General features: G+C 46.8%; 1 protein-coding gene across 4 annotated transcripts; it reads left to right on the top strand.

Moving 5' to 3' along the window:
• Positions 1-225: 225 nt before the first annotated feature.
• Stx5 (syntaxin 5) lies at positions 226-22,545 on the top strand. 4 transcript variants are annotated; one of them, XM_042676340.1, is made up of 11 exons: positions 226-344; positions 1,042-1,282; positions 4,077-4,147; positions 4,533-4,588; positions 5,068-5,138; positions 10,211-10,327; positions 13,183-13,239; positions 13,415-13,496; positions 14,261-14,367; positions 14,543-14,664; positions 21,802-22,545. In XM_042676340.1, the coding sequence occupies exons 2-11, from the start codon at positions 1,061-1,063 to the stop codon at positions 21,959-21,961; spliced, it is 1,065 nt and encodes a 354-aa protein (XP_042532274.1). In that variant the 5' UTR covers positions 226-344; positions 1,042-1,060; the 3' UTR covers positions 21,962-22,545. The 4 variants fall into 4 exon arrangements, with proteins under 4 accessions (XP_042532274.1, XP_042532272.1, XP_042532273.1 ...); XM_042676338.1 differs by having other exon boundaries at positions 226-362; XM_042676339.1 differs by lacking the exon at positions 226-344 and adding an exon at positions 526-706.
• Positions 22,546-23,340: the final 795 nt, after the last annotated feature.

Raw genomic sequence — 23,340 nt, 5'->3', positions numbered from 1 at the left:
TTTGTCCTCAGCACTCAATGCCGCTGGCCCAGCCGGCCCAGGCGCCACGGGCTCTTTAAGGCTCCTCCTCTGAGGCTTGCTCCGTCCCAGGCCCGGGTCGGCTCCTCGGGGGCGGGGTCACAGCGGTATCTTAGCCAATAGAAAGGTGGAATCGCGCTGACGTTGGGGGAGGGGGCGTGTCTTGGGTCCCTGAGCTAGAAAAGGCGTGGCGCAGCCAACGCGTCACGGGGGTGGGGTTACGTGTAGGTGACGTGGCGGCTCAGGGTCTCACTCGGGTTTCGGCGACTTTAAGCCTCTAGGGAGGAGGCGGTGACAGCTTTGGAGATTGTGGCTGTGGCGCAGCGATAGGCGACAGAGAGGAGGTAGGATCCGCTGTAAGAGTGGCGCCCGGCCGTCGTGTCAGGATGTTCACGGGCGGCGACGGGCGGGGGAGGGGAAGGGAACAGGGGTGAGGAGGCAAGTCCTGCCCCTCCGGCTCCGGGTGAGCGAATACCGCGCCATCCAATCAGGAAAGCCCATGTTGAGACAGACATCGCCGCTAGCTAATCAGTGGTGCCCGTCTTCCAGAAGTCAGAACTTTGGCTGGGCGGGACTTCCTGTTTCAAATAAACACCTTAGAGGTTTTTCCCCCTCCGCCCACCGAAGTATCTTCCCCACCCGGGATGTTCGTCACGGTTTCTCTGTGAGGGCTTGAAGGAAATTACGGGTAGGAAGAGGGCACGGTTAGGGTCTGGGACAGTTAGTTAGGGCGAGCTGGAGCTTCCGGGCCCCGGAACCTCGTTCTGGTTCTGCTTGACTTCAGGGCCCACCGGCCCACGATTTGGCCGCCAGAGCCAACTTGGAAGAAAAGTCTGAGGAGACTTCTCGTTGGGCCCGGAAGAAATCGGCCCCTTCCTGCGGCGAACGGCACTCAGGATCTGCTAGTTGCCTTGGGCGCCAAAGTCTGTTGAGTGCAAGAAGGGCCCAAGGACTTGATGGTTGAGGAGGGAATTTGTCGGGAAGGAGGCCACCTGGGGAATGACACTCTCCCCTCCACCACAGTGCGAGGTTATGCGACTCAATGATCCCGCGGAAACGCTACGGGTCTAAGAACACGGATCAGGGTGTCTACCTGGGTCTCTCAAAGACACAGGTCCTGCCTGCAACTGCTGGCAGTAGCAGCGGCGACATCACCCCTCTGCCCCCTCCAGTGGTCCTGATCCCTCCCCCTCCCGACACCATGTCCTGCCGGGATCGGACCCAGGAGTTCCTGTCTGCCTGCAAGTCCCTGCAAAGCCGTCAGGTAAGGACCACTTGGAGTGGGAAAAGCTTGAGTCTGGGCAGAGTTGTGACCGAGTACTGCTAAATGAAGTAATCTCTGGGGAAACTTGATGGACAGCTGGTAGTTTAGATGAACTTGATGAAGAGCTTAGTAGGACCTACTAAGTCACAGAGAATGAATGAGCTTGCTAGGAGGCAAAGTCCTAGCCCGTGCGCGCGATTCCCCAGAGAGTAGGATTGCTATTTTGTGTATGTATGCCTTACACTCAGGTATGCTGTGTACATGGATACTCTGACTTGAATTTGGAGCCTGGCATTCTCCCTTAGCTTTTTCACTCAAGACTGATGCTCTACCACTAGAAGCACAGCTTCTCTTTCAAGCTCTTTAGTGGTTAATTGGAGATGAGAATCTCACACTTTTTTGCTTGAGCTGGCTTCCAACTGTGATCCTCTGATCTCATCCTCCTAAGTAGCTATATGAGCTGCCACCACCCATCAGATTTCTATTCATGGGCTTGAACCTCAGGGTCTGGGCACTGTCCCTGAGCTTTTTTGCTCAAGGCTAGCTCTCTATCACTTTGAAGCACAGCTCCACTTTCGGTTTTCTGGTGGTTAATTGGAGGTAAGAGTTTTATGGACTTTCTCATCCCTCCTGGCTTTGACAGCCATCCTCAGATCTCAGCCTCCCAAGTAGCTAGGATTTCAGGAGTGAGCAACCAGTGCTCAGCCCTTGGATTGCTATTCTTGTAGGAATGTTTTAAGGCCAGCAATGTTTGTTTATAAGGTATTTAGATTGTATAAGAAACAACTTCTGAGCCGGGCGCTGGTGGTTCATGCCTGTAATCCTAGCTACTCAGGAGGCTGAGATCTGAGGATCGTGGTTCAAAGCCAGCCCTGGCAGGAGAGACTGTGAGACTCTTATCTCCAATAAACCACCAGAAAACCGGAAGTGGCGCTGTAGCTCAAGTGGTAGAGTGCTTGCCTTGAGCTGAAGAGCTGAGGGACAGCGCCCAGGCCCAGAGTTCAAGCCCCACGACCAACAAAAAAAAAAACAACTTCTGTAGCCTTCAGCTGAAAGATAGACACCTTAAATTCTAGTCCCACCACAAGTTTTCTCTGTGACAACAATGAAGCTAGTTGAACCTCAGTTTTTCTATACTTACAATAGAGTATGGGACAGATGAAGAATAGGTGGATTAGTAACTTTCTAATAAAAAAACTTTGACTACTTCTCCTTTTTTTTTAAATGCAGTCCTGGGGCTGGGGTTTAAACTCAGGATCTAGGCACTCTCCCTGAGCTTTTTTGCTCAAGGCTAACATACCACTTGAGCCACTGCTCCACTTTCAGGTTTTTAGTGGTTAATTAGACATAAGAGTCTCAACAGATTTTCCTGTCTAGGCTGGCTTTTTCTTTTGCCAGTCATGGGGCTTGAACTCTGGGTCTGGTCACTGTCCTCAGCTCTTTAGCTCAAGGCTATTGCTCTACCAGTTGAGCCACAGCACCACTTTGTTTTACTGGTGGTTAATTAGAGATTAGAGTCTCACAGGCTTTCCTGCCTGGGCTGGTGTTGAACCACAATCCTCAGATCTCAGTCTTCTGAGTAGCTAGGATTATAGGACTGAGCCACTGGTGCCCAGCTAAAAATATTTTTTATTAGGATCAATTTGTTGTACAAGGGGATTTCATTTTGCCAGCTAAAAATATTTTTACTAGGATCAATTTTTATTTTTGTTTTTTTGTTTTTTTTGTCGGTCGTGGGGCTTGAACTCTGGGCCTGGGCGCTGTCCCTCAGCTCTTCAGCTCAAGGCAAGCACTCTACCACTTGAGCTACAGCGCCACTTCCGGTTTTCTGGTGGTTTATTGGAGATAAGAGTTTCACGGTCTCTCCTGCCCGGGCTGGCTTTGAGCCGTGATCCTCAGATCTCAGCCTCCTGAGTAGCTAGGATTACAGGTGTGAGCCACCAGCGCCCGGCTAGGATCAATTTGTTGTACAAGGGGATTTCATTTTGATATGTCCATATATACATAGTGCATCTTGATCAGGCTCACTCTTTTCTCTTCTATGAAGCCATAGTGATAGCAAGTTTTGGTGAGAGGATTGTCTTTAGTTTATAAAAGAGCTTATGAAATTCAAAATGATGACCAGGTGCCGGTGGCTCACTCCTGTAATTCTAGATACTCAGGAGGCTGAGCTCTGAAGATCACAGTTCAAAGACAGCCAGGACAGGAGAGTTTGTGATACTTATCCCCTGTTAACCACCAGAAAACTGGAAGAGGCATTGTTGCTCAAAGTGGTAGAGTGCAAGCCTTGAGCACAAAAGCTCAGAGACAGTGACCAGGTCCTGAGTTCAAGCTCCACAGCCAAAAAAAAAAAAAATAGTCAGGTCCCAGTGGCTCCAACCTATAATCCCAGAGTTATCCCAGGCAGGAAAATCTGTGAGTCTCTTACCTCCTGTTAACCACCAGAAAACCAAAAGTGGTACTGTAGCTCAAAGTGGTGAAGCACTAGCTTTGAGTACAAATGCTCAGGGGCAGCACTCAAGCCCTGAGCCTCACAACCAACCAAAAATTTAAAAAATTTCAAAATAGTTCAACTCGCTCAGTTCCTCCAGTTTCTAAAGTGTTGGAGTCAAGGTTTGAACCTAGCTCTAGTTTTCTACTTGGCTACAAGTTACTGATAAATTTAAATTGCCTGATGCCTGTCAGTTTGTCACCAGTACAGAGAAAGAAAGTTTTATGGACAGATGAGAAGCAACAAAGATGGAAATGATTGTAGGGGGAGCTCAAATCATGACTTCTTGGTATTACTTTTCAGAATGGAATCCAGACTAATAAGCCTGCTCTTCGTGCTGCCCGACAGCGCAGTGAATTTACTCTCATGGCCAAGTGAGTTGGAGAGCTTTGTGATGTGATATACAATGAGTGTCCAAAGAGAAGTAGGCTTGCCTCTGGTGGCTTGATTATTTTTTTTATTATTTTATTTTTGTTGGTCATGGGGCTTGAACTCTGGGTCTGGGTGCTGTTCCTAAGCTCTTTAGCTCAAGGCTAGTATTCTACCACTTGAGCCATAGTGCCACTTCCAGCTTTTTCAGTGTATGTGGTACTGGGGAATCAAACCAAGAGCTTCATACATGCTAGGCAAGCACTCTACCATTAGGCCACATTCCCAGCCCTGGTGACTTGGTTATGAAGGCTGAGATTGGTGGTATTAGAGCTAATGTGGGAACAGTCCTTCTTCTTCCCTTTTCCAGTGTTCTCTAATTGTTTGCAGGCGCATTGGGAAGGACCTCAGCAATACGTTTGCCAAGCTGGAGAAGCTGACAATCTGTGAGTGTTCTTGGGATTTCTCTCTCATATAGCAGTGAAACAGAGGACTGAGGAACATGCATTTCTTGAGCTTCAACTTTTGGGGGATGTAAGAGATGCCAGGGATGGAACCCAGGGCCTTGGACATACTAGGCAAGTGCTCTACCCCTGAGCTACACCCATAGCTCCTTGAGGAATGCCTTTAACCTGTTATAACTTTTTTTTTTTAATTGGGGGGGCGGGGGTTGGTTGTGGGGCTTGAACTCTGGGCCTGGGCACTATCACTGAGCTCTTCAGTTCCAGGCTAGGACTCTACCACTTGAGCCACGGCGCCACTTCTGGTTTTCTGAGTGGTTTATTGTAGATGAGAGTCTCACGGACTTTTCTGCCTAGGCTGGCTTTGAATCCTGATCCTCAGATCTCAGCCTCCTGAGTAGCTAGGATTACAGGAGTGAGCCACCAGTGCCCAGCCTGTTATAACTTCTTATTTGTCTTCACAGTGGCAAAGCGCAAGTCCCTCTTTGATGATAAAGCAGTAGAAATTGAGGAGCTAACATATATCATCAAACAGGTGAGCTGTTACCTGCCAGGAAATACCAAGATTTTATTTAGCTTCTGCATTCAAGGCTTAGACTCTGCCACGTAAGCCATGTTTCCATTCTTTTTGTTGGTTAATTAGAAATAAGTGTCTCTCAGATTTGGCCCAGTGCTGGTGCCTCATGTCTGTCTGTAATTGTAGCTACTCAGGAGGCAGAGACTTGAGGCTCAAGGTTCTTGGATTTGTCTTCCCAAGTTAGCCTCGAACCATAATTGTCAGATCTCAGCTTCTCAAGTAGCTAGTATTATAGCCATCAGCCCCTAGATCCCTGCTATGTCCATCATTTTGTTTGGAGTTCTAGAGCAAGTGTCTAGACATATCCCCAAATGTCCAAGTCTGATTATCTATCATATACAAAGCCCTGCCTGGGGTGCTGTTGATACAAACATGCGGCAAGATTCTTTCTTGCCTTTCAAGGGCTTCTTTTCTGGAAGAGACATCTGATGCCACAAGCCCATACTTAGCAGTTACTAGGAAGTGAGTGGTATAGAAAAGATGAATAGGCCGAGCCCTGGTGGCTTACGCCTATAATCCTAGCTACTCAGAAGGCTGGATTCTGAGGATCATGGTTCAAAGCCAGTCCAGGTAGTAAAGTCCCTGAGACTTTTTTTTTTGCCGGTCCTGGGGCTTGAACTCAGGGCCTGGGCACTGTCCCTGAGCTGCTTTTGCTCAAGGCTAGCGCTCTACCACTTGAGCCACAGCGCCACTTCTGGTGCTAAGCAATCGAACCCAGGGCCTCATGCATACCAGGCAAGCACTCACCCAGAGCCAACCTTCCCAGCCCTCCTGAGACTCTTATCTACAATTAGCCACCAAAAGGCTGGAAGTGGAAATGTGGTTCAAGTAGTACAGCACTAGCCTTGAACACAAAAGCTCAGGGACAGCACCTAGACCCTGAGTTTAAGTCCCAGAAGAGAGAGAGAGAGAGAGAGAGAGAGAGAGAGAGACACACACACACACACACACACACACACACACACTCTGAAGGGAATAAAATCTAAGCTAGATTCATATCTTGTTTAGGAGCAGCGGAAGAGCATTCCAGGCAGAGGAACTGTAAAGATGACTTGTAAAAGGGAAAATGTGCCTGTTTGCTCAGATATCACCTGCTCAGGGCAGCTTACCCTGCTCATGATGTTTAATACTCTTATCACCCAAACTTTGATCTTCCTTATTCTGTTCTATTTTTGTGTAGCATTTGAACTTTATAACATTCTCTATAATTAGTTTATTTATGTTTGTTATTTCTATGTGTTCCTTCTCATCCCTCCCCTCAAATCAAAAGAGATGAACACTACCACAAGAGCCTCTGGCAGCCCGCAATGCTCTAGAAGTCACAGTTCTCCTGTCTCAGTCCTCTTGGTGCTAGATTACACATGTCTACCACTGTACCTGGCCAAGATGTTTGTTTGTTTTTTTTTGTCGGTCATGGGGCTTGAACTATGGGCCTGGACTCTGTTCCTCAGCTCCACTCAAGGCTAGTGCTCTACCACGTAAGCCACTACTTCCAATTTTCTGGTGGTTAATTGGAGATAAGAGTCTCACATACTTTCCTGTCTGGGCTGGCATTAATTTTTTTTTTTTTTTTTTTGGGTCCGGTCATGGGGCTCTGGGCCTGGATGCTGTTCCTCAGCTCTTCAGCTCAAGGCTAGCGCTCTACCACTTGAGCCACAGCGCCACTTCTGGCTTTTTTCTTTTTGCTTATGTGGTGCTGAGGAATTGAACCCAGGGCCTCAGGCATGCAAGGCAAGCGCTCTACCACTGAGCCACCTTCCCAGCCCCTGGCATTGAATTTTGATCCTCAGATCTCAGCTTCCCCAGTAGTTAGGATTCCAGGTATGAGCCACTGGTGCCTGGCTTCAAGATGTTTGTTTGTTTGTTTTCTCCTATATCTTCATAAATCTATCCTAAACCAAGCACAGGTGGTTCTCACCTGTAATCCTAGCTACTGAAATCTCAGGGTCGTGGTTCAAAGCCAGCCCAGGCAGAAAAGTGCACAGGAGAGAATTCTCTCCAATTAACCACTCAAAAACGGAAAGTGGTGCAGTAGTACCAGTGGTAGAACACTAGCCTTGAGCAAAAGAACTCAGGGACAGTGCCTAGGCCCTGAGTTCAAGCTCCCCACAACCAACAAAAAATAAATAAATAAATAAATGTATCCTAAGTATAACATTGTCTGGCACTTGGCTATTGGTGAATTAAATTAATGAATGATTGGCAGGAAGCTTGCAATGTAAGTTACTCTCTGGGCATGAAGCGCATTGTGGACCTGGCTAATGAGTTCAGTATTATCCTAAGTATTTTGGGCAACACATTCAGTCTACCCAGTTTCGGGAGGAAGCTGCTACTGCTTAGTACAAAGATGATGACAGAGGCCAAAGTGGCAGACCCATTCAAGAGATGCTGTGCTGGAAAAATAGAGTTCTATTATCTATTGTGGTTTTGTTGCTTGGCTTTGTTAAATAGCTGGCCCACAGATTCAGACAGATCTGAATGTTATTTATTTATTTTTGTGCCAGTAGTGAGGCTTGAACTCAGGGTGCTATTTTTTAGCTTTTATGCTCTAGGCTGGTGCCACAGTTCCACTTCTGCCTTTCTGGTGATTAATTGGAAATAAGAGTCTTAAAGATTTTCCTGCCTGGGGCTGGGAAGGTGGCTCAGTGATAGAGCGCTTGCCTTGAGCTGAAGAGCTGAGGAACAGCGCCCAAGCCCAGAGTTCAGGCCCCATGACCTGACCCCAAAAAAAAAAAAAAAAAAGATTTTCCTGCCTGGGCTGATTTCAAATCAGGATCCTCAAGATTTCAGCCTTCTGAGTAGCTAGGATTACAGGTATGAACCACTGGCACCTGGCTTTTTTTTTTTTTTTTTTCAAATTGTTTTTTATTAGTGTATATTGCTTATACAAAAGGGTTTTCTAATATTTCCATACATGCAAAATTATGTGCTAAAATTCACTCCCTTTATTTCTTATTATTTGCCCTCTTCCACATTCCAAATTCTTTTTTTTTTTTTTTTTTTTTGCAAGTCCTGAGGCTTGAACTCAGGACCTGGGCACTGTCCCTCAGCTCTTCAGCTCAAGGCTAGCCCTCTCTACCACTTGAGCCACAGCCCCACTTCTGGCTTTTTCTGCTTATGTCGTGCTGAGGAATCTAACCCAGGGCCTCATGCATGCAAGTCAACCACTCTACCACTGAGCCACCTTCCCAGCCTCTACTCCTAATTCTTGATGCCTCCTCTTCTGGTCCCTTCCTGGTTCTGGGATAGGCTTTTTATGCCACCTCCTTAGCCACCTCCTTCCTCTTCCTTGTCTTATTTGTCCCTTGGCAGACTGAATTAGGGACCAGATGACATACTGGTCTGGTGTAGAAAGCTTGACTGTGCTGGTGAAGTACTATGTGTGACCTTGAGTAAGAAATTACTCTTTAGTCATAATAGAATTCTTTGTAGCCTGGTGCTGGTGGCTCACACCTATAATCCTAGCTACTCAGGAAGCTGAGATCTGAGAATTGAGGTTCAAAGCCAGCCCAGGCAGGAAAGTCCATGAGACTCTTATTTCCAATAAACCACTGGAAAACTGGAAGTGGCACTGTGGGGTAGAGAAGTAGCCTTGAGCTGAAGAGCTGAGGGACAGTGCCGAGGCCCAGAGTTCAAGCCCTATGACCGACAAAAAAAAAAAAAAAAATTCGCAGACTTTCTTGCCTGGGCTAACTTTGAACCAAGATCCTTAGAATTCAGTCTCCTAAGTAGCTAAGACTACAAGCATGAGCCTCTGGCACCTGGTAACAAAATGATTTATTTTTTATTGTTTATTGTGTGTTGGTCGTGGGCCTTGAACTCTGCCTGAGCACTGTCCTTCAACTCTTCAGCTCAATGCTAGCGCACTACCACTTGAGCTACAGTGCCACTTCCAGTTTTCTGGTGGTTTATTGGAGATAAGAGTTTCACGGACTTTCACGGACTTTCCTGCCCGGGATGGCTTTGAACCTCAATCCTCTGATCTCAGCCTCCTGAGTAGCTAGAATTACAGGCGCGAGCCACTGGCACCCAGCACAAAATGATTTTTATACAAAGAATTCTTTATATTTTTTTTGGCGATTGTGGGGCTTGAACTCTGGGCTTGGGCGCTGTCCCTCAGCTCTTCAGCTCAAGGCTAGCACTCTGCCACATGAGCCACTTCTGGTTTTCTAGTGGTTTATTAGAGCTAAGAGTCTCACAGACTTTTCCTGCCCAGGCTAGCTTTGAACCGCAATCCTCAGATCTCAGTTTCTTTAGTATCTAGGATTACAGGGGTGAGCCACCAGTGCCCAGACTTTTTTTTTTTTTGTTTCTGTGAGACTCTTATATCCACTTAATGACCAAAAAGCTGGAAGTAGAATTGTGGCTCAAGTGTTAGAGCTCTAGCCTTGAGAAAAAGAAAGAAAAACTCAAGGACAGTTTCCAGGCTATGTATCAAACCCAGGACTGGCACCACTTCCTCATCCCCCTCTTCCCACCCCCCCCAAAAAAGCTTGTTGATGATGTCTTTAGGAAATTGATTACTTTCACTCTTCTTTCCTGAGATTGTCCAGGCACAGTGGTTTGATTAGTCTGCTCCAAGTCTTTGACTGTTAAAAGGGTTCTGTGGCCTCAACAGAGTTCAATAGAGCAAAAAGGTAGAGGGGGTAACAAGTCATTCATTTACTTTTACTTTTCTGGCTCTTCTCTGGTGGAAGTGAGTAAGAGCAAACACCAGAGTTTGGAAAATCCTAGCAGGCCCTTCTCATCTGACTGTCTAGGATACTAACTTTTTTTGTTTTTAAACTGGTACTGGAGCTTGAACTCAGTTCTGCTTCTGGCTTTTTGTGGTTAAGTGTCTCCCTGACTTTCCTCCCTGGGTTGGCTTTGAACTTGAATCCTCAGATCTCAATCTCCTAAATAAGCTAGGATTACAGTGAGTACTACCCACTGTAGTAGGTAATAGTTTTCATCTTGCTCTCCCTGCCGGAGGATGACTACTGGCTGAAGACTCCTTGGTTAATACTGTTTCTGTGGGCTCTTTTTTCCAGGACATCAATAGCCTCAACAAACAAATTGCTCAGCTTCAAGATTTCGTAAGAGCCAAGGGCAGCCAGAGTGGCCGGCATCTACAGACCCATTCCAACACCATTGTGGTCTCTTTGCAGGTAGGATTTGGGGGATGGAGGAAAGGAAGGGAGCAAAGTATGTTTTTTATTTTTTAAATGTTAAATGATAATAAGTACTATTATTGTTTTACTCATTTTTATAGTGATCCTTGGGTTTGAACTGATTGAAAACTGCTCAGTTGTTTGACAGATAATCTGCAACTTAAGTCACACCTCTCATCTCATTTTACTTTATGTATTTCTCAGATACTCTGCCATGTTTTTGCATGGACTGTCCTAGAGCATGATACTCCTGTTTATTTCCTCCTTGAAGCTTGGATGACCAATGTGTGCACTACACACGCAGCTCATTTACGATATGGTCTCGCTAGCTGTCAAGGCTGTCTAGGAACTGTGACCTATCTAGACCTATCTAGTCTCCACCTCCTGAGTGGCTAGGATTACAGATGCACCCACATTACCAGCAAATTATTTTTATTTTTTTTTCCTTTAATGATATTAGAGTTTGAACTCTAGGCCATGTGCCATATACCCTCAGCTTTTTTTCTTTTTTTGTGCCAGCCCTGGGGCTTGAACTCATGGTCTAGGCACTGTTCATTTCCTTCTTTCCTTTCTTCCTTCCTTCCTCTTTCTCTTTTTCTTTTTCTTTTTTTTTTTTTTTTTTTTTTTGGTTCTCATCCTGGGTCTTGAACACAGACCCTAAGTGCTATGCCTTAGCTTTTTCACTCAAGGCTGGTGCTTACCACTTGAGCCACAGCTCCATTTCCAGCTTTTTGTTGGTTAATTGGAGATAGGTAAGACTCGCAGATTTTTTTGCCTGGGCTGACTTGGATCTCAGCCTCCTGAGTAGCTAGTATTGTTTGTTTGTTTGTTTTTCCAGTCATGGGGGCTGAACTCTGGGCCTGGGTGCAGTTCCTCAGCTCTTCAGCTCAAGGCCAATGTCCTACCTCTTGAGCCACAGTGCCACATCTGGCTTTTTTCTGCTTATGTGGTGCTGAGGAATGGAACCCAGGGCCTCATGCGTGCAAGGCAAGCCTCTACCACTGAGCCACCTTCCCAGCCCCTGAGTAGCTAGTATTACAGGTGTGAGCCACTAGTGCCTATCTTGTTTTTATTTATTTATTTATTTATTTATTTTTTTTTTTTTTTTTGGGGGTCCGGTTGTGGGGCCTGAACTCTGGGCCTGAGTGCTGTCCCTCAGCTCTTCAGCTCAAGGCTAGCGCTCTACCACTTGAGCCACAGCGCCACTTCTGGCTTTTTTCTTTTTGCTTATGTGGTGCTGGGGAATCGAACCCAGGGCCTCATGCATTGCAAGGCAAGCGCTCTACCACTGAGCCACCTTCCCAGCCCCTATTTTTTTTTTTTAAGACAAAGTCTCACAATGTAGCCCAGGCCGTATTGGCTGGAACTTGCAATCCTCTGTCCCCAGCCTCCTGAGTGCTGGACAGAGTCTCCCTATGAAGCTCAGGCTAGTTTTGGTTCTCCTACCTCCACACTTCCTGGATATTAATACTACACTTCCTGGATATTAATACTATAGGTGTATGCCACCATGCATAGCCAAAATGTCTTTCCTCTCCTCCCCCAACCCCCCCCCTTTATTTTATTTCTTTTTCTGTCGGTCGTGGGGCTTGAACTCTGGGCCTAGGCACTGTCCCTCAGCTCTTCATCTCAAAGCAAGTGCTCTAACACTTGAGCTATAACACCACTTCTGGTTTTCTGGTGGTTTTTATTGAAGATAAGAGTTTCATGGACTTTCCTGCCCAAGGCTGGCTTTGAACCATGGTCCTCAGATCTCAATCTCCTGAGAGCACCCAGCTTCCTTTATTTTTTTGCTGGCACAAAGGCTTGAACTTCACAGGTGTGTGGTGTGTGTGTGTGTGTGTGTGTGTGTGTGTGTGTGTGTGTGTGTGTGTGCGCGCATACGTGTGTGTGCGCACGCGCACATGAGTGCAGTGTGTGTGTGTGTGCGCGTGTGCATACGTGTGTGTGCGCACGCGCACATGAGTGCAGGTGGGCACGCCAGTACTGAGGCTTGAATTTTTTTTTTTTTTTTTTTTTTTGGGTCCGGTCGTGGGGCCTGAACTCTGGGCCTGGGCGCTGTCCCTCAGCTCTTCAGCTCAAGGCTAGCGCTCTACCACTTGAGCCACAGCCCCACTTCCAGCTTTTTTCTTTTTGCTTATGTGGTGCTGAGGAATCGAACCCAGGGCCTCAGGCATGCAAGGCAAGCGCTCTACCACTGAGCCACCTTCCCAGCCCCTCAAAGTCTGAGCTTTTGTGCTCAAGTCTAGTGCTGTACCACTTGAGCCACAACTCCACTCCAGGCTATTTTGGTTCTTAATTGAAGATAAGAACACCTGTAATCCTAGCTACTCAGGAGGCTGAGGTCTGAGGATCACCATTCAAAGCCAGCCTGGGCAAGAAACTCCGTGAGACTCTTATCTCCAATAAACCACCAGAAAACCAGAAGTGGCATTGTGGCTCAAGTAGTAGAGCCCTCACCTTGAGCTTAATAGCTAAAGGACAGTGCCCAGGCCCAGAGTTCAAGCCCCATGACTGACAAAAAGGAAAAAGAAAAGAGTTTCATGGACTTGCCTCCTCAGGCTAGCTTCAAACCTCCATCCTCAGATCTCAGCCTCCTGAGTAGCTAGGATGATGAGCCACTTGTGCCTGGTGAACCTCATTGTTAGTTTTGCTCTGATTTCTTACTCATGGCTGGCCCTCTACCACTTGAACTATGCTTCCAGTCTAACACTTTACTGTTTAATCAAAGATAGAGTCTCTTGGATCTTTTTGCTCCAGGTCTCAGCTTCTTGAGTAGCTGAGATTATAGGTATGAGCCATGGGTTTCCTGACTTACGTGTCATATTTGACCTTTTCTCCTTTCCTTCTAGTCAAAACTGGCGTCCATGTCCAACGACTTCAAATCAGTTTTAGAAGTGAGGACAGAGGTAAGAGGAGTCTGTGGATGGTGGTGGGAATTGAATTGGGGTGTGTGGGAGGGTATGCAGTAGGAAAGAGGAAAGGAGGAAGTTTCATAGGTTTATGGGGCCAATAAGAGGGATCTCCTTAACCTATCTGCTTTCCAGAGGCCTCAGGACCTTTGCATTTCTTCCCCAACCCCAGAATCTGAAACAGCAGAAGAGCCGGAGGGAGCAATTTTCACGGGCACCTGTGTCAGCCCTGCCCCTTGCCCCCAACCACTTAGGTGAGTCACAGACAGTATGGGAGGCCCAGGAGACAGGGGCAGGTGGTGGCTAAGGCTTACTTCTGGAGCTGATGGCATCCTCTGACGGCAGATTTGGTGTAAGGGAATGGAGGGCCCATGAAATTGATAGATAGTACCTGTCAGAGGTCAAACCTGGTTACGAGGATTCTTTTGCCAAAGGGCGGGGTGTTGCACACATGCGCCAGTCTTAGTATTGAAATCATGGTCCGGGCTCTGTTCCTGAGGGGTTTTTTTGTTTTTTGTTTTTGGGATCTGGTCATGGGGCCTGAACTCTGGGCCTGGGCACTGTCCCTCAGCTCTTCAGCTCAAGGCTAGCGCTCTACCACTTGAGCCATAGCGCCACTTCCGGCTTTTTTCTTTTTGCTTATGTGGTGCTGAGGAATCGAACAGGGCCTCATGCATGCAAGGCAAGCGCTCTACCACTGAGCCACCTTCCCAGCCCCTCCATGAGGTTTTTTGCTCAAGGCTTGCACTCTGCTCTATTTCTCGCGTGTGTGTGTGTGTGTGTGTGTGTGTGTGTGTGCGCGCGCACGTGTGTGCGTGCGTGTGTGTGTGTGTGTGTGTGTGTGTGTGTGTGTGTGTGTGTGTGTTTAATTGGAGATAGAATCTCATGAACTTTCTTGCCCCAGGCTGGCTTCAAATCTCAGCCTTCTGAGTAGCTAGGATTACAGGAATGAGCCAGCAGCACTGGCTTGACCATTCTTTTAACCCTTAAGATGTGGCATGTCCTCTCTCTTCCTCAGGAGGTGGTCCTGCCGTTTTGGGGGCTGAGTCCTGTGCCTCCAGGGATGTGGCCATTGACATGGTGGACTCTCGGACCAGCCAGCAATTACAGCTCATTGACGAGCAGGTAGGGAGGCTCTGAACTGAGAAGGATGAGCTCCTCTGTTGTCTCCCCACCCTTCTGCCTAGAGTATTTGGGGTGTACGATGGTGGACTTGCAAGCTGAGAGAGTCTTAAAGCTCAGGCTCTTACCTATCCTGAAGAAGCTCATGATGAACTTGTGTTTTCTCCCTCTCCTGAAGGATTCCTACATCCAAAGTCGGGCAGATACCATGCAGAACATTGAATCTACAATTGTTGAGCTGGGCTCTATCTTTCAGCAGTTGGCACACATGGTTAAAGAACAGGAGGAAACCATTCAGAGGTGAGATGCCTTCTCTCTCTCTCCACTGAGAGAAGCCAAGGACAGGCAGCTTGATGTCTTCAGAAGAGTAGAATGAATCTTGCTTCCACCCATTTAGCACCCGTTCCAAGAACACTAAGTAAATTCCAAGCCCTAATAAAACAACTATATAGAGAATTAAGTAAGACAATGTGTTAAGAAAATGACTGAGTAGTTGAGAGTGATTAGTACAGTAGAACCTTGCCAGCATATCTAGGGTCTCAACCTAAACTCAATCCCTAGTATCTCACTGGGAAGGAGAGCTAAGAAAAAAGTGACTGGGCTGGGAAGGTGGCTCAATGGTAGAGCGCTTGCCTTGTATGCATGAGGCCCTGAGTTCGATTCCTCAGCACCACATAAGCAGAAAAAGCCAGAAGTGGCACTGTGGCTCAAGTGGTAGAGCGCTAGCCTTGAGCTGAAGAGCTGAGGGACAGCACCCAGGCCCAGAGTCCAGGCCCCACAACTGACCGAAAAGAAAAAAGTGACTAAGAGCCTGGCATGGTGGTGTGTGCCTGTATTTCCAGCTACCCAGGAAGCTGAGGCAGGAGAACTACTTGAGCTTAGGAGTTTGAGGCTAACTTTAATAACATAGTAAGATTTTGTCTCAGAAAATAAGTAAAGAGCTGGGTATATCTCTCAGTGGAATACTTGTCTAGCTTTTTCAAGGCCATAGTTTCTATGCCCAGGACTGTTAAAAAATACAAATAAAACACAAAGAATAAAATATAAATGAAATAAAATGGGTCAGGTGTGAGTGGCTCACCCTGTATTCCTAGCTACTCAGGAGGCTGAGATCTAAGGGTAGTGATTCAAAGCCATCCCAGTCAGGAAAGACTCTTTATCTCCAATTAACCACAAAAAAGCCAGAAGTTGAACTGTGGCTCTAATGCTAGAGTACTAGCCTTGAGCCAGAAAGCTCAGGGACAGCACACAGGCCCTGAGTACTGGCAGAAAAATAAATAAAGTGAGGAAAAAATGTGAGTAGCTAATCAGATTGAGAGAAAAGCAGAGAAGACTACTCTGAAGAAAAAAATACTTAAACAGCTGAATAACAGGAGTTTATCCAGTCACCTAAAGAAGAGAGAAAATGCTTTAGACAGTGGGGACAGCTGGAGCAAAGACCTTAAGATGAATCTGTCTTGCTCCATTCAAGGATCAAGCCCAGTGTGGCTAAAAGAGATAGTGAGTACTACAGGAAGATGGAGGCCCACCAACGTAACCTCTGTTCTCTGGAGCCACTTGCTACTGACAGAGGCATTTTATTGGCTCCTTTTCTGTAGCACTTAGTGTTTATCTAGTCAGTTATGGAGATATATGCAGCAGTGGAAAAAAGGGCACAAAATTGGGAGAAAGATGATGAGGGAGAAAACTATGTAAATATTCAAAGCATGCTGTAGTGTCACATACACCTAGGAAACCGAGGTAGGAGGATGGAGGGCTCCAGGCCAGCCTAGCCTACACAGTAACGTTGTCTCAAAAGTACAATAAAAGCTGGGCGCTGGTGGCTTACTTTTGTAATCCTCGCTACTCAGGAGGCTGAGATCTGAGGATCGCAATTCAAAGACAGCCTGGGCAGGAAAGTCCATGAGACTTATCTCCAATAAGCCACTAGAAAACCGGAAGTGGCGCTGAGGTTCAAGCCGTAGAGTACTCGCCTTGAGCTGAAGAGTGCAAGGACAGCACCCAGGCCCAGAGTTCAAGCCCCAGGACCAACCAAAAAAAAAAAAGTAAGGGCTGGGAAGGTGGCTTAGTGGTAGAGTGCTTGCCTTGCATACATGAGGCCCTGGGTTCGATTCCTCAGCACCACATAAGCAAAAAGAAAAAAGCCAGAAGTGGCACTATGGCTCAAGTGGTAGAGGGCTAGCCTTGAGCTGAAGAGCTGAGGGACAGCGCCCAGGCCCAGAGTTCAGGCCCCACGACTGGATCCAAAAAAAAGAAAAGGTCCAGTATTTAAAAAAAAAAAAAACAAAAAAACACAGGGGCTGGGAAGATGGCTCAGTGGTAGAGTGCTTGCCTTGCATGCCTGAGGCCCTGGGTTCGATTCCTCAGCACCACATAAGCAAAAAAGAAAAAAAAAGCCGGAAGTGGCGCTGTGGCTCAAGTGGTAGAGCGCTAGCCTTGAGCTGAAGAGCTGAGGGACAGCGCCCAGGCCCAGAGTTCAGGCCCCATGACCGGTCCCAAAAAAAAAAAACAAACAATTTGTGCCTTACACTAATGGCTCCCGCTTGTAATCCTTGCTACTCAAGAGCTGAGATCTGAGGATTAGGGTTCGAAGCCAGCCAGCTAGTGTTTCTACTGATTTGGGTCTATTCTTTATGTGTTATGACTGATGGCATTATAGAGAGTCTGGATTCTGTGTCTCCAAAGAAAAGTGACATTTGTCTCAGCAAGGTTGAACTTGATAATTGTGTTATTCTGATTATGATGTGTTATTTATTTACTTATGATATGGCTACTTGAATGGGAGCTACCCAGCCATTCATTACTAGAAACAGACATCCAGGACTGAGTAGTCCTCATTGGATCAGCAATATTGATGGTTGTAGGTGACCTAGATTCAGGCTTAGTGGAGGGAGAGCTTGGAGACCTACCTCAGTCATCGTGTACTAACATGCATGAGACCCTGGGTTCTATCCCCAGAACCACAGACACACGGAGGTAGAGGCAAGGGAGGAGGAGGGGGGAAGGACACAGTGAAGTAGGGAAAAGAAATACAGGTATGTGTGAGAGCAGTAAGAAAAAGAACGGATAACTACTTCCAGGAGTTTTGCTTCAGAATAAAGAAGCCAGGTGCCAACTTCCTCCTGTAATCCTAGCTAGGGCTAAGGAGGTTGAAATCTGAGGATGTTGGTTTCAAGTCAGCCTGAGCAATTAACCAACAAAAAGCTAGAGGTGGAGCTCTGGCTAAAATGATAGAGCACCAGCCTTGAGCGAACAAACTAAGGGATAGTACCCACCTTCTGAGTTTAAGCCCCAATGAAAGCACCAAAAAAAAAAAAAAAGTAAGACAGGCTCAGTAGCTTGTTGTAATCCTGTAGAAGGCTGAGGTTGGAGAATTGTGATTTTTTGTTGTTCTTACTGAGGTTTGAACTCAGCTTCATGCCTATGTATCTGGTGACCAACCACTTGATCTTTGCCTTCAGCCCTCAAAATTTTATTTATTTGGGCTGGGAAGGTGGCTCAGTGGTAGAGCATTTGCCTTGCATACATGAGGCCCTGGGTTCGATTTCTCAGCACCACATAAGCAAAAAGAAAAAACCCAGAAGTGGCGCTGTGGTTCAAGTGGTAGAATGCTATCCTTGAGCTGAAGAGCTGAGGGACTGTGCCCAGGCCCTCAGCTCTTCAGCTCAAGGCTAGTGCTCTACCACTTGGCCACAGTGCCACTTCTGGTTTTCTGGTAGTTAATTGGAAATAAGAGTTTCATGGACTTTCCTGCCCAGAGTGGCTTTGAACTGCAATCCTCAGATCTCAGCCTCCTGAGTAGCTAGGATCATAGGCATGAGCCACCAGAGCCTGGCTCAAATTTTTGTGTGTGTGTGTGTGTGTGTGCCAGTCCTGTTGAACTTTGTGTTCCCAAGGCCAGTATTCTGGCACTTGAGCCTACCTCCACTTTTGGCTTTTTTGGTGGTTAACTGGAGATGAGTCTCACAAACTTTTCAGCCTAGGCTTGCCTTAAACAAAAGTTTTTAAGTTTATATATGCATAAAGTGTAAGTTTGATACAATTCATCATCCATTATTCTCTTTCTTTACTCCCTCTGGCTTCTCTCTCCAAATAGTCCCATACTTATAATCAAGTTATGTGTAAATAGATACATATTTACATACAATGTTTGTATAAAATAATTTACATAAAATATATGTATACAAGTATACATTATAATACTGATATAAGTATATAGTGTGTACTATATGTGTATAGGGGTGTGTGTGTGTGTGTGTGTGTGTGTGTGTGTGTGTGTGTGTGTCTGTCTGTCTGTCTGTCTGTCTGTATATCTAGATTCTTCAGCTGGGCACTGATGGCTCACACTTGTAATCCTAGCAACTAAGGAGGCTAAGATCTGAGGATCACAACTCAAATCCAGCCTGGACAGTGAAGTCCATGAGACTGTTATCTCCAATTAACCAACAAAAAGCCAAAAGTGGAGCTGTGGCTCGAGTAGTAAGGTACTAGCCTTGAGGGCAAAACTCAGGGACAGTGCCTACAAAAAAAGTCTAGATTCCTTTTTTTTGCTGGTCTTAGGGTTTGAACTCAGGGCCTAGGCACTGTCCCTCAGCCTTTTTATGCTCAAGGCTAGCATTCTACCACATGAGCCACAGTGTTACTTTCAGTATTTGCTGAGGAATTTATCAGAGATAAGATTCTCATGAGCCGGGTGCTGGTGGTTCATGCCTGCAATCCTAGTTATCCAGCAGGCTGAGATCTGAGGATTGCAGTTCAAAGCCAGCCCGGGTAGGAAAGTCTATGAAGAAAACCAGAAGTGGCGCTGTAACTCAACTCAAGTGGTAGAGTGCTAGCTTTGAGCTGAAGAGCTGAGTGAGGGGCAGTGCTCAGGCCCAGAGTTCAAGCCCCATGACCAACAAAAAAAGAAAAAAAAAATCTCATGGATTTTACTGCCCAGGCTGACTTTGAACCACCATCTGTAGATCTCAGACTCCTGATGCTAGGTTTAGCCACCAATGGTTAATTGGAGATAAGAGTCTCATGGAGCTGGGCACCAGTGGCTCTGGCTACTCAGAAGGCTGAGATCTGAGGATGAGGGTTCAAAACCAGCCTGGGCAGGAATCGCCATGAGATTCTTATCTCCAATTCACACCCAGAAAACTGGAAGTGGCACTGTGGCTCAGGTGGTAGAGCTAGCCTTTAGCTGAGGAGCTCAGGGACAGTGCCCAGGCCCAGATTTCAAGGCCCACAACCAGTCAAAAAAAAAAAAAAATAGTTTAGGGCTGGGAATATGGCTCAGTGGAAGGGTGCTTGCCTAGTATTCATGAAGCCCTGGGTTCAATTCCTCAGTACCGCATAACCAGAAGAAGCTGATAGTGGCGCTGTGGCTCAAGTGGTAAAGTGCTAGTCTTGCACAAAAGAAGTGCAGGGAAGCTGGGTGCTGTAATCCTAGCTACTCAGGAGTCTAAGATGTAATGGACATAGTTTGAAGCCAACCCAGGCAAGAAAGTTCGTGAGACTCTTATCTCCAATTAACCACCGAAAACCAGAAGTGGAAGGGGGGGGGGGGGCCGCCAGTGGGTCATGCCTGTAATCCTAACTACTCAGGAAGCTGAGATCTGAGGATTGTGGTTCAAAGCCAGCCCATGAGACTCCCAGAGACTCAATAAACCATTCAGAAAACTGGGAGTGGAGCTGTGGCTCAAAGTGTTAGAGTGGTAGCCTTGAGCTGAAGAGCTCAGGGACAGGGCCCAGGTTCGGAGTTTAAGCCTCATGATCGACAAAAAAAACTACCCAAAAGTTGGGAGGGTAGTTTTTGTTGTTGTTTTTTTTTTAAATTTAATTTAATTTTATTTGTGAACATACTGTACAGAGGAGTTACAGTTACATGGGCAGGATAATGCATACATTTCTTACCAAGCATTGCAGCCGCCTCCTTTGTTTACCCTTCACATCCCTTCCCAGCCTCCCCCCTCCCCCCCTAATCCCAATCTTTCTCCTTCCTCCCCCCCCCCCCCCCCCCCCCCCCCCCCCCCCGCACCAACGTTGTAAAGCTCGTTTTGGACATGACAACTTGTACTTCTTATTGTTGCAACAGGTCCACCTGTATCCTTAAACAACTGGTTTTTTCCCCATCTCGGGAGGGTAGTTTTTGCAGCCATAATCCCTTCACTTAGTCATCAGTTGTTAACATTTTATCATATTTTCCCAGCCTCCCAAAAGTAGGTACAAACATGACCATTTTATCCCTCAGTGTTTAGCTGCCTCTGCTAAGAGTAAAGCATTCTAAACAGCAATTACAGCATTATTATATCTAAGAAAACTTCACTGTTCTCCAGCACTATCTATATGTGGTGCATATGACATTTTTTTTATTAGCTTACATTGGTTATACAAAGCTGAAAGTTGTTTATTATTAGAGCATATTTTTAATCAACTTTTTGTTTTCTGGTTTTTGTTTTTGTTTTTTTTTTGGTCAGACATGGGGATTTTTGGGTGCTGTCCTTGAGCTCTTTTGCTTAAGGCTAGGGCTTTATCACTTTGAGCTATAGCGCCACTTCCAGTTTGGGAGTGGCAAATTAGAGACAGTCTCAGTGACTTTTCTGCCTAGCTGGCTTTGAACTGCAATCCTCAGATCTTTGCCTTCTGAGAATTACAGGTGTGAGCCATCAGTGCCCAACTGTAACTTCTCTGTGTGTGTGCATGCATGCATGCCAGTCTGGGTCTTGAACTCAGGGCCTAGGCTCTGTCCCTGAGCCTCTGTGCTCAAGGCTCTACCACTTGAACCACACACAGCACCACTGCTGGCTTTTTCTGCTTATGTGGTACTGAAGAATTGAACCTAGGACTTCATGCATACTAGCCAAGCATTCTTTACCACTAAGCCACATTCCCAGCTCATCTTACAGACTTTCTTGCTGGGGCTGGCTTCAAACCACAATCCTCAGATCTCAGCCTCCTGAGTAGCTAGGATTACAGGTATAAACCACCAGCACCCAACTTCAGGAGTATTTTTATTTTTATTTATTTATTTTATTTTATTTTTTTGGCGGTTGTGGGGCTTGAACTCTGGGCCTGGGCGCTGTCCCTCAGCTCTTCAGCTCAAGGCCAGCGCTCTACCACTTGAGCTACAGCGCCACTTCCAGTTTTCTAGTGGTTTATTGGAGATAGGAGTCTCACGGTCTCTCCTGCCCGGGCTGGCTTTGAACCGTGATCTTCAGATCTCAGTCTCCTGAGTAGCTAGGATTACAGGTGTGTGCCACCGGCACCCGGCCCAGGAGTCTTTTTATATACAAATATATGAACACAAAAATGATAGCATACACATATGGTATCAAATTATAGATTGATATTTTTACAAACTGCCTATTATGATCGTCTCTCTATATCAAATAGATTTCTATAGCATTCGTGTTAACCCGTGCCCTTCTGTTTCTGTTCCTGGCCCTGTCCCAGGATCGACGAGAATGTGCTTGGAGCCCAGCTGGATGTGGAGGCCGCCCACTCAGAGATCCTAAAGTACTTCCAGTCAGTCACCTCCAACCGGTGGCTCATGGTCAAAATCTTCCTCATCCTCATTGTCTTCTTCATCATCTTTGTGGTCTTCCTCGCGTGAGCCCACTGCATTCTGAGGCACTCCATGAGGGTTTGGGACCCTCCTGGGAGGGAAAGTGGCCACAGTTGCCACTGCGCCTGTGCAGGGTGCTTGGGAGAAAGGCCATTTTCCTGGAACTGCTAAGAATGGCCAATGCCCCTGAAGCCCTACTCTTGCCTCTGGCCATCTTGTCCTCCCCTCACACCCTCAGGCCCATGAAAACCACATGGTTCTGGATTTGGACTCTACCATGAAGTGGCTAGAAGGGAGCAAAAGCCAGCTAGGGGCCAGTGGGGGAGGTTGTTGCTACCAGGAGATTTTTTTAATAAGCCCCGGTCAACCTCTCCCCAAAGAAACCCTCAGCAAGGGATGATGACGCCCCTCCCTGCCTTTGTGAGTGAGGAGAGGAAGCGAAAGTGCCCCAAGGGACCAACTTCCCCATCTGGGTTATAACTTGACCATCTTTCTCTCTTCACCATGTGAGGCAGGGGTCTCTGAGCCCTTTAGCTGCCTCCGTGACCCCTAACTTTGGCTGCTGGTGACTTTCAATCTGCCAAATGTGTGCAGCCTATATCCCTCCAATTACAGAGAGACTGTCAGCCTCACTAGCCATGTTGTCATTTGTGGGTGGGAGGGTCAAAGGCGCCATTGCCCAGGATGAGAAGTGAAAGAGCCGGGTTAGTGCTCTGAGGGCCCCGCTGATGAACTGGCCACAGAGGCTTCCAAGCTGGGGGAAAAATGCAACGGCACTACATTAGCATGAAATTTCCTTTCTGAAAGAAGAGCCTGAAGCCAGGCACAGGTGGCCTAGCTACTCAGGAGTCTGAGATCCGAGGATCACGGTTCAAAGCCAGCCCAGGCAGGAAAGTCCAGTAAAACACCAGAAAACCGGAAGTGGCTCAACTGGTAGAGTGCTAGCCTTGAGCTGAAGAGCTGAGAAACAGCACCCAGGCCCCAGAGTTCAAGCCCCATGACCACCCCTCCCCCCCAAAAAAAAGAGACTGAGCTAGGGACTAGTAGCTCACACCCTGTATTCCTAGCTACTCAGGAGGCTGAGATCTGAGGACTGGAGTTTGAAGCCAGCCTGAGCAGGAAACTTGTGAGACTTACCTCTAATAAGCTACATAAAAAAAGCAGTGCTGTGGCTCAAGTGGTAGAGTGCTAGTCTTGAGCAAAAGCAGCTCAGGGACAGTGCCCAGGCTCTGCATTCAAACCCCGGGTCTGGCACCAAAAAAAAAAAAAAAAATCAATCCCACATTGGGTCCTTGATGAATGTTAACTTCCAGAATATTTCAAGCCATGTTTGAACCAGAATTCATGTACATCCTCTAACCCGTTGGCCCCAGTTCTTCCCTGCCTGAGAGGCAGGAGCTGGCCTGCTGCCATGGGCAGAAAAGTGA

This window comes from Dipodomys spectabilis, unplaced genomic scaffold (assembly GCF_019054845.1).
Source record: "Dipodomys spectabilis isolate Male_0828 unplaced genomic scaffold, ASM1905484v1 ptg000030l, whole genome shotgun sequence".
Taxonomy (NCBI): domain Eukaryota; kingdom Metazoa; phylum Chordata; class Mammalia; order Rodentia; family Heteromyidae; genus Dipodomys; species Dipodomys spectabilis.
Note: the sequence above shows the minus strand (reverse complement) of the source record. Positions and strands in the feature narration are given on the sequence as shown.